Source organism: Pseudonaja textilis, chromosome 1, assembly GCF_049901715.1.
Source record: "Pseudonaja textilis isolate UNSWEBS1 chromosome 1, rPseTex1.2, whole genome shotgun sequence".
Classification (NCBI taxonomy): domain Eukaryota; kingdom Metazoa; phylum Chordata; class Lepidosauria; order Squamata; family Elapidae; genus Pseudonaja; species Pseudonaja textilis.
Window position 1 is genome coordinate 6,733,257 of NC_141990.1, and position 15,879 is coordinate 6,749,135.

The following is a 15,879-nucleotide window of genomic DNA, read 5'->3' on the forward strand; positions in this document are numbered from 1 at the left end:
ATAAAGAAGAGAAAAGGGGCAGGTGCGAAGGCCGATCCTGTGCTTTTCTCTTCTTTCTCCGCTCAGCTGATAAAGTCATAGGTTTTTTTCCCCTCCTCTCTGCTGATCATCTGAGGTTTGTTTTACTACTGGCCGAACCGGTAGGAATTTTTGCTACCGGTTCGGCCGAACTGGGCCAAAACGGTAGCATACCACTCCTGCTGCACTCTCTCCGGTCTCCACACGTACTTATCAAAAAGAGAAAGAAAAAGGCAAATACAGATAATTCTCAACTTACAACCACAAAGGACTCCAAAATTTCTGTTGTTAAGCCAAGAGTTCTTAAATGCATCTTGCCCCATTTTACAAACTTTCTTGCAGTTAAGTGAATCACTGAAGTTGTTAAGGTAGTAACATGATTGTTAAGTGAAGCTGGCTTCTCCACTGATTTTATTCATATTATCATTAAATTTTGTTTGACAAAATGTGACCAAATGATCCCGGCAACTGTCCCAAATACATGCCAGTTGCCAAAGCATCTGAGTTTTGATCACATGGACCTGGGGATGCGAAAAAGTGTGGAAAAGAGTCATAACTGCTTCCATCGCCGTTGTAACTTTGAATGGTCACTAAACAAATGGCTATAGGTCCAGGACTGCCTGTAGTAAGAAGCCTATTCTTTAGTCAGTCTTGTTTCAAATCTAGACTTAGCACACAAACATTTTTGGTCACCTAACTCAGGGGTGTTAAACTCAAGGTCTGCGGGCCAAATTCAGCCCTCAATGTGGTTGGATCTGGCTTGTGGGGCCGTCCTGGTCCACCCAATGCAAAGAGGAAATATCATCCCAGTCTTGCAAAGAGGAACGATCAGGCCAGCGTGACGTCGTCCCGGTCTACCCAATGCAAAGAAGAAACACGCCAGCGGTTTGGGGAGTGGTGTCAAGCTGGCCACACCCACCCAGTTGGTCACACCCACCCCAACCCTGAGGTCAACCACAGCCCTGATGCGGCCCTCAATGAAATTGAGTTTGACACCCCTGCCTTAACTGGTGAATTTTGAAGAAAAGCATGGAGTTGTTTCTTTTGATTATCCTGGTTCTCTCAATGAAACCACTGAGGGGGGAGGGAGTTTTACAGGGAAACCAATACAGTGGTTTCATTTGGGGGGTGTTGGGCTAGGAGACCTCCAAGCACCCTTCAGACTCTGTTTTTCTGATGTTCATTTTATTTCTGCGTGCAAACCCGCTACAGTTACTGGGAGATTTCTGTTCACCTTCCGTGGGGGGTGGGGGGGGTTGGCCTTGTGGAATTCCACAGAATTCTATCCTCTTTCTCTTCCCTATTTATATTAAATCAGCAGGGGTGGAGATCCAGTGATCCGCACTGCTGTGTCATCACTATACGGATTACATTATCTCTCTTTCCTACTGGAATGGGTAGGTGCTTGACAATTGCTTGGAGACAGTGGCAGGCTCAATGAGAGCCAAGGAATTCAAACTGTATCCACGAACGACAAAAAAAGTATGGAGTACAGGTTGCTTTCAGGCCTGGGATTAGGACACTGGCTTATTCTGGAGAAGATGCCACAGGAAGTGCAGGTAGTCCTCAACTTACGACCACAATGGAGCCCAGCACTGCCGTTGCTACGTGAGTTAAGTTGCTAAGTGAGTTTTGCCTCATTTTATGATTTTTCTTGCCACAGTTGTTAAGTGAATCATTGCAGTTATTCCCGGTAACTTAGTAACAAGTGAATTTGGTTCTCCTCCCCCACCCCCACCCCCACTGGCTTTGCTGGTCAGAGGTTTGCAAAAAGTGATCACACGAGCCCTGGACGCTGCAACCATCATAAATATGAGCCAGTTGCCGAGCATTCGAATTTGGATCACGTGACCATGGGGATGCTGCAATGGTCGTGAATGTGAACAAACTTTGAAAGGTCACTCAATGAATGTTTGTAAGTCAAGGACTATCTATAACCAATGCACAGCTTAGGGTTTATCCTTGGTTTCAATATGCAAGTAGCTTTGACCTACATCCACAATTGCAAGTGGAATTTTGGCCACTGAATGATGCAATCATTAATTGAGAGTCATTATCCGTCTAGACTCAGTTTCATGACCGTTTTTATTGCGGTCGTTAAGTTCAACCAGTGTGTTGAATAAATCTGGCTTCCTGATCCAATCGATGCTGCTTGTCGAAAGCCAGCCGAGAAGATGGCAAGTCACAACTGCGTGTCCAGGGACGCTTGTCAAGCACCTACACATTCCAGCTAGTCATTGAGGTGAGCTGACTGCCAAACACCCACATTGCGATCCAATGGCAGCAGAGGTGGTGCAGCAGCCGTATAACTTTGGGGACAGGAAAAAAATAACTTTTTCCCAAGGCTGTCGTAACTTTCATTAAATGGATGGTCATAAGCCAAAGACTGCCAGTACAGTATTGCTACAAACCCAGCCAACCAGTCACAAAGAGGAGCCATGTTCACCTTTGACGGATTACATTACTTGCACCCTTAACTGAACTTAACTCACGAAGAGGCTGGATTGCCATTTGTCAGAAATGGTGTAGGGTCTCCCGCTTGGGCGGGGGGTTGGACTAGATGACCTATAAGGTCCCTTCCAACTCTGATTATTTGTGATCTGTTAACAGGCAAGCCTCAGTGATCAATGTCTAAATAACTTTGTGCAACACATTCCACGTAGAGCAGGGGTGTCAAACTCAAGGCCTGTGGGCCAGATCCGGCCTTATATCTGGCCCGCAGGCCGCCCTGGAAACAGTGAATGATCTGCCTGCACGGCCCAACTGAGCTCCGTTTTAAATGGCAGAGGCTTGCTGGAGGCCGTCGCAGCCGAAAACGGAGCTCGCTGGCAGAGTGCTCGGGCCGCCACAGGTGCCCCTGACACGAGTGACGTCAAGCTGGCCACGCTTCCCCAGCCCTCCCCCCGAGGTGAAACACAACCCTGATGTGGCCCTCAATGAAATCAAATTTGATACCCTTGATTTAGAGCTATATTAAGAAACTGTCTAGAAACGGCAACTACTGTAGACCCAAGTTAAGCTAGTTAAGCTATACGGAGGGCAACCCCAGTTTTGAAGGATAAACAGCTGTCAGGAAGCATCAAATTTCTGCCTATAACCTACGGGCCCCAATTTAATCTATCTGGCTTCAAACCTTTAAAAGACTGCTTCCCTCAATTCCATCTAAACTCCTCCCCCCCAGCATTAAAATCAACTGATTGAACCCCCAGAAGTCAATTTGGGTTCATAACAGCAGGGCCAGCTTAATGACAGCACCACAATTATGAAATTCTTTGCTGAGGGAAGTACAGCTGGAAGGGTGGGGGATTGGTTTCCTTGGTGCTCTCTGAGCTTGGCTGTTTTCTTGCAAACATTTCATTACCGAACTAGGTAACATCATTGGTTTGCAAACCCCACTCCCTTTCTAGCACTGATGATGTTACCTAGCTGGGTCATGAAACGTCTGCAAGAAAACAGCCAAGCTCAGAGAGCACCAAGGACCCCCACAGTCCTTCCTGCTCCTGCTCCTCCTCCTCCTGTCTGCAATCATTTTTAGCACTGATGATGTTACCTAGTTGGGTAATAAAATGTCTGCAAGAAAACAACCAAGCTCAAAGACCACCCAGGACCCCCCCATTTCAAGCCTCAGCTACAAAAGTTCTCCTTTATAAGTACAACTAGTCCCGTGATGGTGAACCTATGGCACACGTGCCACAAGTGACACGCAGAGCCATTAGTACTGGCACGTGAGCTGCAGGCAAACTTACCTCACTGAGCATGTGAGCGCCTCACAGCTGATTTTGGGGGGGTTGGTTTGAAGCCTTTTTCGGCCTCCCAGAGGCTTTGAAAAAGCCTCTGCAAGGCTTTTCAAGACGAATTATAGGCCTATTTCATCATTTCCTGTAATACTGGAAGTGACGGAATAGGCCTATAATTCGGCCTGAAAAGCCTTGCAGAGGCTTTTTCAAAGCGTCTGGGAGGCAAAAAGGCCTCAAACCAGCCAAAAAATCAGCTGTGAGGCGCAGTGTAAGTAAGGGGGTGGCAGGGGGATTGCGCACACATGCGCAGGGGGCGTGGGCATGCATTGCATTCTGGGTGCTGGCATGCAAGTGCGCTGGCACAGGTGCAATTTTTGGCACAGGAGCCCAAAAAGGTTAGCCACCACTAAACTAGTCCTAAGGTGTCTTCTTTTAGGCAACTGTTAGGCAACTGTCAAAGAAAACCTTGTTCAGAGAGATGCTTGTATGCTATCAATTTTCAAGGACCTGCACATTTTTAGACCCTATCCAGATTATTATTCTTTTTACAATGACTTTTTTTAAAGAATTATTCATTTTATTTCAGGATTTATTTCAGATTTTTATTACTTTGCCTCCAAAACAAAAACAAGACATCATCCTATTGTAGGATGTGTTAAATACGAAGTATCTTAATAAACTTAACCTGCAACCAGCACACTTAGTCCCAAACCACTGTCATCTGCTTAATTGTATTATGATGGATGTTTTCTCTGACAAAATGGGGGGAAAAAAATTAAGCACAAATCAAATAAATGGCTGACGTCCATATGGGAAAAACAATCTGAAACTCCTCAGGTGTTTTCCCAGTGTGTGATCATCTCTTGTGTTCCCCCCTCTCCCCACACACACAATATTTAAAGCTTGGAAAACAGAAGGATTCCATTTTCGTAGTCAGGCAAACAAACCCTACCTTGGAAAGGACTGTTTGACTGCTGGGCAAGGGTGAGGTGTTCTTCACTCAGGAAGTACACAGGTTGATGCTGGTTTATTTCCACACTGGTGCAAACGTTGCTGTCCCCGTGCAAGAAGAAGGTGAATGAGCAAGACAAGTGTTCACTGGAGAAGAAACAGAAGACAATAAAGTTAATTAGCCCCTAAGGGTCTAGGGACATGCTAAGAAGGTCGCTGGCCAATGTTTAAAAAAAGGGGGCGCCTCTTAAAAAAATTAGCAACCTGACCTAAAGCACCCATTATGTGTAAGTTGAGAGCAGAATCTTAAAGAGGCTACCAATTAGTTGGCCTCCATTTAACAAACCACAGTCTAAAGTGGCTGATCAGACACTATAGTACAGGTAGTCCTCAATTTACAGCAATACAATTAGTGACCTTTCCAAGTAACAGCGGCACTGAAAAACCTAGCTTATGACTGTTTTTCCACACTTACAACTGTTGCAGTATCCCCGTGGTCACATGATCAAAATTCAGACGCTTGACAACTGTGACTCGTATTTACTTTTAAATGTTTTAATTAGATTATAGAGTTAAATACCAAAATACATAAGCAAACGGAGTGGGGGTGGAGGGCATGTGGAGAAAGGGAAAGGCAACTGACTCATATTTACGACAGTTGCAGCGTTCCAGAGTCAGGTGATTCCCCTTTTGCCACCTTCTGACAAGCAAAGTCAGTGGGGAAGTTAGATTCCCTTAACAACCATATAACTAATTTAATAACTGCAGTGATTCACTTAACATCTGTGATAAGAGAAACCGTAAAGATGGGCACAACTCACTTAACAAACATCTCACTTAGCAACAGAAATTTTGGGCTCAATTATGGTTGTAAGTCGAGGACTACCTGTACAGCAATAATAAGATTTGGGGGCCCACTCTGGTGGCAGTATTAAATCTTGTACTGCCAGTGTAGATATTAAGATTTTTGTTTTTAAGTGATACGAGTAGTCCTTGATTTGTGACCCCAATAGAGCCCAAAGTTTCTGTTCCTAAACAGGGCTTTTGTTTGTTAAGCGAGTTTTGCCCCATTTTACGAACTTTCACGTCATCGTTGTTAAATGGATTGCTGCAGTTGTGAAGTCAGTAGCATGGTTGTTACAGAATCTTGGTTCCTCCCCACCCCTCACTGACTTTGCAGGTCACAAAAGGAGATCCCACGACTCCTGCACGCTGCAACCGTCATAAATATATGCCAAGTGTCTGAATGTTGATCACGTGACCCTGGGGATGCTGCAACGGTCGTGTGAAAAACGGTCACAAGTCACTTTTTTCAGTGATGTTGTAACTTTGAACGTTCACTAAAGGAATGGTTGTAAGTCCTTGATTGTAAGAACTTGGTGTAAGATAACACAAAAAGGACTCCGATCCTGCCTGGGCTTGCACATTGCTCCTCCAACATTAATGCAACCGCTACATTTTTAAAAGTACATTTAACATTGTCATCAAAGCAGGAGATCAGGACTTTTATTTCTTTTCTAAAACTCATTTGATTCAAAACAAAAATCCAGTCTGGAATATGGTACAAAGGGAGAATAGCAAAATGAATGTAAATAAACTGCGTAGAATAAGTTAGGATCTCCGGTATCTTGCAGGACCCACATCTTTCACCAAATTATTTTTCAGCAACGTTTGAAGAAACGTACTTGCTTTCAGATCTAAATAGTCTGAAATTGCAATTGAGAAAAAGAATCAGGCTATCTAAATTGGCAAATCAGTCTTTAGATTCAAAATACTATGAGATCAGAGTAACATTAACAAAAGAGGGGCCTCCAAAAAAAAGCAAAAAAAACCCACCCTAAAACACTTAAGAGAAAATATATTTGGCAGGACTGTTTAAAATTAATTTGTATTCCATGATCTTTAATTACTAATGAGTATTTCAGAAAACAAAACAAAACAAGAAAACCTACACCATGGAAACATTCTCTCTCTCTCTCTCTCTTTCAATTAAATTGCAAGTAAATTAACAATAGCGATGCTTGATGTTATTTTGGCAATCCTCAAACGTAAGCCCAGGAACTAACTTTTCCCCTGTTGTTCCAAGGGAAACAGAAGCACTGAAAACCAGGGCTTAATGTTGTGGTTCCCAAATTGTGACACCACAACAAACCCATGGGGCACAGTGGGATTATCTTACTATGTAATAAACAAAGCAGTGAGTGACATCACTGCACACAGTTTGACAACCATTAGTGCCGCGATGGCGAGCCTATGGCATGTGTGCCAGAAGTCGCACGCAGAGCCATCTCTCCGGGCACGCCAGCCTTTGCCCGTCACTCCTCTGGTTTCCGGCACATGCATACGGGCTGGCCAGCTGGTTTTCGTGTACATACGCGTACCAGGAACCAGAAGCTCAGCTTCCTGGCGCATACACGCACGCTGGGAAACTGCTCTTCCAGTTTCCCACTCCCACGTGCTTCTAATTTCTGGTGCTCCCCCCTCCCTCCCCCACGCGCATGCACTCCCATTTCAGCACTCGGTGTCGAAAAGATTTGCCAACACTGCACTAGTGGCACCGCCAACTAAGACCTGTGAACCAAGTTTGAAACCTCAGACAATGTACGAAGCTCGACCAAATGCAGGTGGGTATTATTCAGTCACTAAATCGTGTCCAACTCTTTGTGATGTTTTCATTACTAAAGTAGTTAACACTCAAAGCACTCATGATGTTACCTAGTTTGGGTAATGAAACATATGCAAGAAAACCACCAAGCTCAGAGAGGGCCAAGGGTCCCACAGAGGTCCTGCCTCTGTGCCACCACATTTGGTGCTCCTTCTTCTCCTTTTTAACAACTACATGAGGCTTCTAGCTGCCTGGGGTGAGGGACTAGCAGTAGGCCGATGATATCCAACGATGTATCTCCACCTCTGGCGACTGAAGTGATGCCATACGTGAATTATTCCAGTGTCTGGAGACTGTAAGGGTCTCTATGGGGCTGGCAAGACAGAATAGCTTTGGGTCCACCAGTTCCAGGCTAGATGGGGTTGCCTCTATGGGTGGGTTACACAGTGAAATGGAGAGACGGAAGGGAACTAAGATTGGCAAGAAATTTGTTTATTGGATTTAGAAAGTGCCCGTCTCCCTCACAGTGGGAGTCTGAGCAATGTACAAGTGAAATAAGAACGCTGTAGTAAAATTATATTAAGTGGCAGAAATGCAAGTGGCCCCCATTATTCACAGAGTTCCATTCCAACCGACCACAGTGGTCAGTGCAATCATGGATAAAAAGACCTCCAGTGTATGGCAACCGACGAAAAAGTTCTGCAAATAGCAATCAGCTGGTGTCTAGGCAGAATTTCAGAGCTGGATAAGCTAAATTAAGTGGGTCGGCTGACCAAGCTGAATTAACTTTTTCAGAGCTGTATTGGCTATATTAACCTAGTTATTATGCAGGTAGACCTCAACTTAGGACCACAACTGAGCCCCAAATTACTAAGTGAGATAGCTGTTCAGAGAATTTTGCCCATTTTACAATCTTTCTTTCCCGTAGTTGTTAAGCAAATCATTGCAATTGTTAAAGTTAGTCATGCGATTGTTAAGTGAATCTGGCTTCCCGATTGACTTAGGTTGCAAAAGGTGATCGCATGACCCTGGGGCACCGCAACCATCATAAATATGACCCAATTGCCAAGCGTCTGAATTTTGATCATGTGACCATGGGGATGCTACAACGGTTGTGTAAAAACCAGTCGTAAGTCACTTTTTCCAGTGGCATTGTAACGTTGAATGGTCACTAAATGAACTGTTGTAAGTCGAGGAATATCTGTAGTTTTACTCAGTGATGATGGATGGATGGATGGATGGATGAATGGATGGATGGGCTGACTATTGTTTTTATTTTATTTTTTTATGGTGTACATCAACAGAGTCACTGGATTGAGATGGGCAATTATAGAAATTAATTGTAGCTGTGTGTTAAGCGGTTGGGGCCTGGGATGGCACTATTGGTGTAGATATGTGGATTAAGTAGAGTAGCTCCCCTGGGGTGGGGAACTATGGCCCTTTAATGACTTGTGGACTTGTGTGAGTTGAACCTTAAGTAAGTTCAAAATGGCACAGAGACCAAAACCACATACCAAAAACCTGGATATATAAACGCTTTTCTGCAAAAATGTGCCTGCAATTATCATCCATAAATATACAAAACTGCATGCGATAAGGCTGAGGGATAACAAGAGCCATCAATATAAATGTAAATACCCATGTCAAAACTATTTTCTAAATTTTAAAAAAGGTTTATTACTATAATGTATATATTCCCCAGGAGCTATTCCCTGACTAAATTGCTTTGCCAATGTACCCAATGAGAACTAAGTTTATTTTAATAATCAGGTGGAACACTTTATTCATATTAAAAACAGCCTAAAAGATTAAAAAATATATTCAAGAATGGATAAGAAGCAGCAGCTTCATACCAATACTTCATATAAGGGGTGTCCAACCTTGGCAACTTTAAGACTTATGGATGAATTCCTCAGCCAGCATTCTGGGAGTTGAAGTCCACAGATCTTAAAGTTGCCCAGGTTGAACGCCCATGCTGTGTAGATAGTTGTCTGTTCTGTCCATATTTGTATGTAGACAACTACACAATCTGAAGCAAATTCTCACAAATGTTCTTGAAACAATAGAATACAAGAGCCAGATCCTTCTCCTACTCAGAGACAGGACAGGACAGGACAGGACAGGACAGGATAGGATAGAATATAATACCTTTACTGTCATTACATTCCATGAATACAATGAAATTTGAAAGCTACTCCAGCACAGTGCCCCAAATACCACATCACAACTATACTACAGAGATAATAATAATAATAATAATAATAATAATAATAATAATAATAATAATAATAATAATAATAGGAGGAGGAGGAGGAGGAGGAGGAGGAGGAAGAAGAAGAAGAAGAAGAAATCACAAATGTTTGATTCAAGACAATTACTGCCTTGGAAAAGAAACTGTTTCTCAATCTATTAGTCCTCATTTTAAGACACCTATAACGCCTCCCTGATGGTAACAGCTCGAAATATGAATGCCCAGGATGACAACGGTCTGCGGAGATAGGGAACTATGGTCTGTTTGACTCATAGACTTCAACTCCCCGAATTCCTGAGCCGTTCTGGAAGCTGAAGTCCACAGCTCATAGCAATGCCACAGCTCCCCACCCCTGGCCTAGCTACTTCATCCCTACATCTATAACAATATTGCAATCCCAGGTCCCAATCACTTAACATACAGCTACAGGCACTTTCACATTAACTCCATCTGAGGTGATACTTGCCATCATCTGCCAGCAGTGACACCCTAGATTCTATGTAGGACAAACATACCAGATGTTGCGCAAAACCATGAAGCACGGCGTGAGTTCGACGTCAGGATTCAAAATAAGAACAAAGTTAAAGCAGCATTTTTAATCTCATAGGACATTTCAACACAGATCTCCGAATGGCAGTTTTGGAAGAAAGGAACTTTGGCAGCACAACTGAATGAGAAACTGCTGAGTTTACATATCAAAGAGGTTTCAGGCCATCTCAGAAGGATTTTGCAACACAGTGAGTTCTTAATACTTTACAATTGCTAACTGATAACGTGCTCCTGTAGCAGTCAAACCACTCTGTGCATCTAATGAAGTGAACACCAGTTCATGAAAACCTCATGCCTTGAATAAAATAATCTCAAAAAATGCTACCAGATTTTCTGAACCTTGGCTATCAAGACTAGCACAGTGTTTTCAACCTTGGCAAGTTTAAGATAGATGGACTTCAACAAAGGAGAATATGTTCAGTGTTGAAATGAAGGGCCCTTGGTGTTCTCTGGGCTTGGTTGTTGGGTTCATTACCCAAACTAGGTAACACAATGAGAGTTGATGAACTTCAACTCCCAGGATTCCCTAGGCAGCCACAGCACCAATTTGAAACTTGGCAAAGTTGAGAAACACGGGCCTAATAGGACTCTCCTCCTACAACAGTTCCCTAACCAGACTGGTTAACCTGGCACATGTTTATAAACACCTTGTCACTTGCATTTTAAGCGTCTATCCAAGATGTTTCAAGAACACGCTGAGACATTGCTGCCACGCTTACAAAAGAAAAATCCCCGAGTGAGTTAAGGTTGGTATTAAATGATAAGACAGACAAGGGATTTGTGTCTATGTTCTTCTCACCGTATTTCAACGAACGGCATAAACGCTGTATAAAGCTGGCAGCGTTAACACCCAGAAGCATGGAAGAAAAACCAAATCTTCATGAGAAAGTAAAAACAATTTTCACCCACTCTCAAATGATGGAAGCGTTGCACATGTAAAGATAGTAAAGATCCAATAGAAGCTAAAAGGTTCTTTTGTCTCCCTAAAAGAATCCTTGACTTACAGCCACAGTTAAGTCCAAAATTTCTGTTACTAAGCAAGACAATGGTTAAGTGAGTTTTACTCCACTTCATGACCTTTCTTGCCAGAGATGTTAAGTGAATTGCTGCTTCTATTAAGTTAGTAACACGGTTGTTAAGCGAATCCAGCATCCCAGTTGACTTTGCTTGTCAGAAGGTCGCAATAGGGGGTCACGTGATCCTGGGGACACTGCAAGCAAAGCCAATGGAGAAGCCAGATTCATTTAACAACTATACAACTGACTTAATAACTGCAGTGATTCACTTAACTGTGGCAAGAAATGCCATAATATGGGGCAAAACTCACTTAACTATCTTGCTTAGCAACAGAAAATTTGGGCTCAGTTGTGATAATAAATCGAGGGGTACCCATATTTTACTTTTTCTGTGCCTGTCAATTAATTTACCTTTACCATTAAGGCAATGCTGATCTTCAAAAAACAAACAAACAAATGAAGCCATTATACAGTGTAAGATTTTGTGTCCTGATGTCGGGGTCAGTCTGTGCTAGATCTTTAAGCATTAGTTCAGAAACAGATTCAGCCTTCATTTGAAACTGGCTGTGAGCCAGTTTGAAGCAGCTGTAGTGTAGCTTACAGACAAATGAAAATAGACCAGATCTTGTGGCAGGGACAAATTTCTCTGCATAGAAACAAGAAAATCAGAAGTCAAGTAATTGGCAATGAGGTTTTAACCATTTTGGCCGTTTGCTTTTGTACAAGAAGGTACTTGGGAAAATTACAGCCAAATTGTTATTGAAGAAACAATACAGAAAAGCCCTAGAAAATTAAAAGTAAAATAAGCTTAATCATTTTGTAACTTGAGATGCAATTGATGTTATTAAGCAATTTTACTGTTGTAAAAAAATTACATTGAAATTGGAATTGGAAACTCTGTCAGTCCATAACAAGGCCCTCTCTGACATTTTTAAACAATTCCACAAAAGAGAAGAGCAACAAAAAAGGCCTCTTCCAAAGCTTGTATCTCTCATTCTGGATTTTGATGGCCTTGTGGTGAAAACTGCCTCAGCAATGTTTACTTCATTTATTCTAGGCTTCCACCGAACTGTGGCAAACTCTTTCTGCTTCTCTATGCAAAACACAGTTTAACAAGTTACTTTTAAAGTGAAACTTGTTTTTGCAGTCAGAAAAAAAAGAAGCATCCTTTGTAGACTTCACAAAAAGCATATTTTTGTCCAATTTTAAGTCAATAAAATTTCTGGAGTTCCAATATCTTGGGATCCCCAAAGGTACTGTTTCAAGAAGCCCGGATTCGAATCCCAGAAGGGTATGGCTAGCTAGCTGGTGAGAACTAAATAGCTTAAAATAGATCTATACTAATCTCCCTTTATTTCTTTGTTGGGAAACATAAATTCAACACTGGACTTTCTGGTTTTTCTTTGAAAACGTTTTGTTTCTCATCCATGACGCTTCTTCAGCTCTCTATCTTGGGATATCATTCATTCTTGGGATAAATTCATTCTTCGGCATTTATTACAAAATTTATAGACTATAAGAAGAAATGTTATGCTGTGGTTTTGCCACACAGGAATCAGACTGAAGAATTCAACAACTGGAGGAGTCTAGATTTTTTTTTCTCTGAATAATTAAGTTTCTTCAGGAAATTTTTACTCTTCTAGGGGAAAGAGCTCATCTGATTACAAGGAAAAACCATAAACGGTCTTCATTCCCTATGGTTAACTTGAATGGAAAAGGAATTGATCCCTGAAAGTAATTTAAGTGAGCTCTTCAAATAATGAAATTACACAGTATGTTATATTTCTTACTTGACTGCTAGAGAAAAACAATTATATGCTCATGCAAACTGAACACTCAACTGCAGGGTTTGATGGGATTCACGAATTATGTTCTTGCCCATGCCTGCTCAAATTCTGTTTACTGCAATTAATCACCATTTTTTTTAATTAGTTAAAAGATTGCCGGCCTTCATGAAGCGCAGACTTTATTTGATTGACTCAAAAAACAAAATAGACGACTTAATCTGGCCTTTGTAAAAGAACATTTTAACCAATTAACTTTCTTTTGTTATCCAGACACACACCAAAAGACCTTGCCTAGATAAATCATACTGAGATTCAAAGGCGGCTTTATCAAGAGTCAAAGAATTCCTGAATCTTGACGTTTGTATGGAATAATCAATATGACATCAATCATTAAGAAAGATGGAATAATAGAGAATCCTTCTCGGATAGCCTCGCAATCCAGGCCATGGATTATTTGTCACTTAGAGTACAGGTAGTCCTCAAATTACAACAGTTCATTGAGTGACCATTAAAAGTTACAAAATCATTGAAAAAAGTTATCGTTTTTCCACAGTTAACCACCTTTGCAGCATCCCCATGATCATGAGATCAAAATTCGAGATGCTGGGCAACTGACTCACACTTATGACAATTGCTGTGTCCCAAGGTCATGTGATCAATTTTTGTGACCTTCTGACAAAACATAGGGAAGCCAGATTCACTTAACAACCATGGCAACAACAGTTGTAAAATGGAACAAAACTCACTTAACAGATGTCTCACTTCACAACAGAAATCTTGTGTTCAATTGTGGTCGTAAAAAAGTGTTTTACACAGAAGAGCTCTTAAAGTCAGGTCAGAAAGTGAAACAGTTGTTAAGTGAATTTTACCTCATTTTATGACCTTATTTGCCACAGTTGCTAACTGAATCTGGCTTCCCCACTGACTTTGCTTGTCAGAAGGTCACAAAAGGTGATTGCATGATCCCAGGATGACACTACAACGATCATAAATATGAATCAGCTGCCAAGCATCTAAATTTTGATCATGTGGCCATCAGGTTGCTATAATCATCATTAAGTGTGAAAAATGGTCATAAGTCACTTTGGGGGGGGGCTGCTGTAACTTTGAACGGTCACTAAAGGAACTGGTTGTAAGTCCTCTACTTATAACCATTTCTTCAGCGACTGTTTGAAATTACATTGCTGAAAAAAAGTGCCTTATGGCCAGTTCTTGCTCTTAAAACTGTCACCCAATGGGGCAGCAACAAACTCAAGATAGTGGTAATGAGTAATTGAGACCCTCATAGGCGCCATGAGAGACAAGGAAGAGAGTGTGGCATACAGCCAATGATGTCACCATTCATGACAGATGCTGTCATTGGCTGGATGTCATTTGAGCACATACTACTCCAGTACAATTTTGGAAAGAGGGCCCAGAACTGCAACTGGCTTTGGCAGAGTCAGCCAAAAGCACGTACGCACACACAAATCAGAAAGTCCCATCAAGTTTAGCTTATTTTTAAATTGTCTTTCACAACTACTTGTATATTTTATTATTAGAAAGCAGCATGGCTAAAAGCAGACAGTTGCAGGAATTGGGTATGTCTTAATTTAATGAAAAGCTGGACTAGGGGTAACATGATAGCAGTCTTCCAATATTTGAGGGGCTGCCCCAAGGAAGAGGGAGTCAAGCTATTCTCCAAAGCAACCGAGTGCAGGACAAGCAGCAACAGATGGAAACTAATCAAGGAGAGAAGCAACTTAGAAGTAATTTCCTGACAAGTGAGAACAATTAATCGGTGGAACGGTTTCCCTCCAGAAGTTGTAGGTGCTTCTTCACTGGAGGCTTTCAAGAAGAGACTGGATAACCATTTGTCTGAAATGATATAGGGTTTCCTGCCTAAGCAAGGGGTTGGACTAGAAGACCTCCGAGGTGCCTTCCAACTTGGGTTTAAAGAGTTCAGATTATTTAACCATATGCAAAATTGGCAAACACATCTTATATGACAATCCAGTTCCGTACAGATGAACGAGTGTTTTAGATGAATACAGGTAGTCCTCCAATTACAACAGTTCATTTAGTGAATAGTCAAAGTTACAATGGTGCTGGAAAAAAATGACTTATGAACATCTTTCACACTTATGACCATTGGAGTGTCCCCATGGGGACATGATTTACATTTGGATTCCTTGACAACTGACTCACATTTATGACAGTTGCAGTATCCCAGAGTCACGTGATCCTCTTTTGCGACCGTCTGACAAGCAAAGTCAATGAGGAAGCCAGATTCACTTAACAACTGTGTCAAGAAAGGTCATACAATGAGGCAAAATTCACTTAACAACTGTCTCACTTAGCAACATAATTTTGCGGCTCAATTGTGATCGTAAATTGAGGACTACCTTGTACATTCCCTCTCTTCACGTACAATATATTGAGCATGCCTAGAGCCTAAAAACAATTTAAGAGAAGACTTAAAAAACCAGACTTCTAAAAATGACCAATGTTTGCTGAGTAACTGATTTTTTCCAAATGTGTGAGGACGGATTCAAATAATAGATTTTAGAGTATTCAAATTATGTTATTATTCTTGTGTGCCTAATCTGGCTTTGTGTGTGTGTGTGTGTCAGCAGTTTGTGAGGTAAAACTTATGAGGGTATCTGAGGAACCGCCTTATCCCGGTGGGATTAGTTCACTTGTTTCTTAGCAGAAAGGGCCTGCTTTGGATCCCATCCGCCAAACAATTTTGGCTGGCAGGTGTCATGCCCCCATCGGAGCCTGAATATGTGGGGGGAAGATGAGCTAGAACTGGAGTTGACAGAAATCAAGGGGGTGGCTTTGTTGGCTTGAGAAGAAAATGGGGAAGAACAGGGCCAGTCAGGCCAGGACTTTTCAGGATTGGGATGGCTTGTAAGCAAGGAGTAAGTGGGGGGCAGGATGACCAAGAGAGGCTAAGCAATGAACCTGAGAGACAGAGCTCAGG

At 42.0% G+C, this 15,879-nt stretch overlaps 1 protein-coding gene and 1 long non-coding RNA gene across 3 annotated transcripts in view; one reads left to right on the forward strand and one right to left on the reverse strand.

The window, feature by feature from the left end:
• The window catches only part of MED13 (mediator complex subunit 13), a 145,795-nt gene that overhangs the window by 83,515 nt on the left and 46,401 nt on the right, over nucleotides 1-15,879 (reverse strand). For both annotated transcript variants that reach the window (XM_026710143.2, XM_026710142.2), the window contains exon 4: nucleotides 4,708-4,853. In XM_026710143.2, the coding sequence (XP_026565928.2) occupies nucleotides 4,708-4,853 (146 nt within the window). The remainder of the gene's footprint in view (nucleotides 1-4,707; nucleotides 4,854-15,879) is intronic.
• Nucleotides 7,089-13,456, forward strand: LOC148127497 (uncharacterized). The gene is made up of 3 exons (XR_015740930.1): nucleotides 7,089-7,330; nucleotides 10,170-10,299; nucleotides 13,185-13,456. It is a non-coding gene; the product is annotated as an uncharacterized LOC148127497 (long non-coding RNA).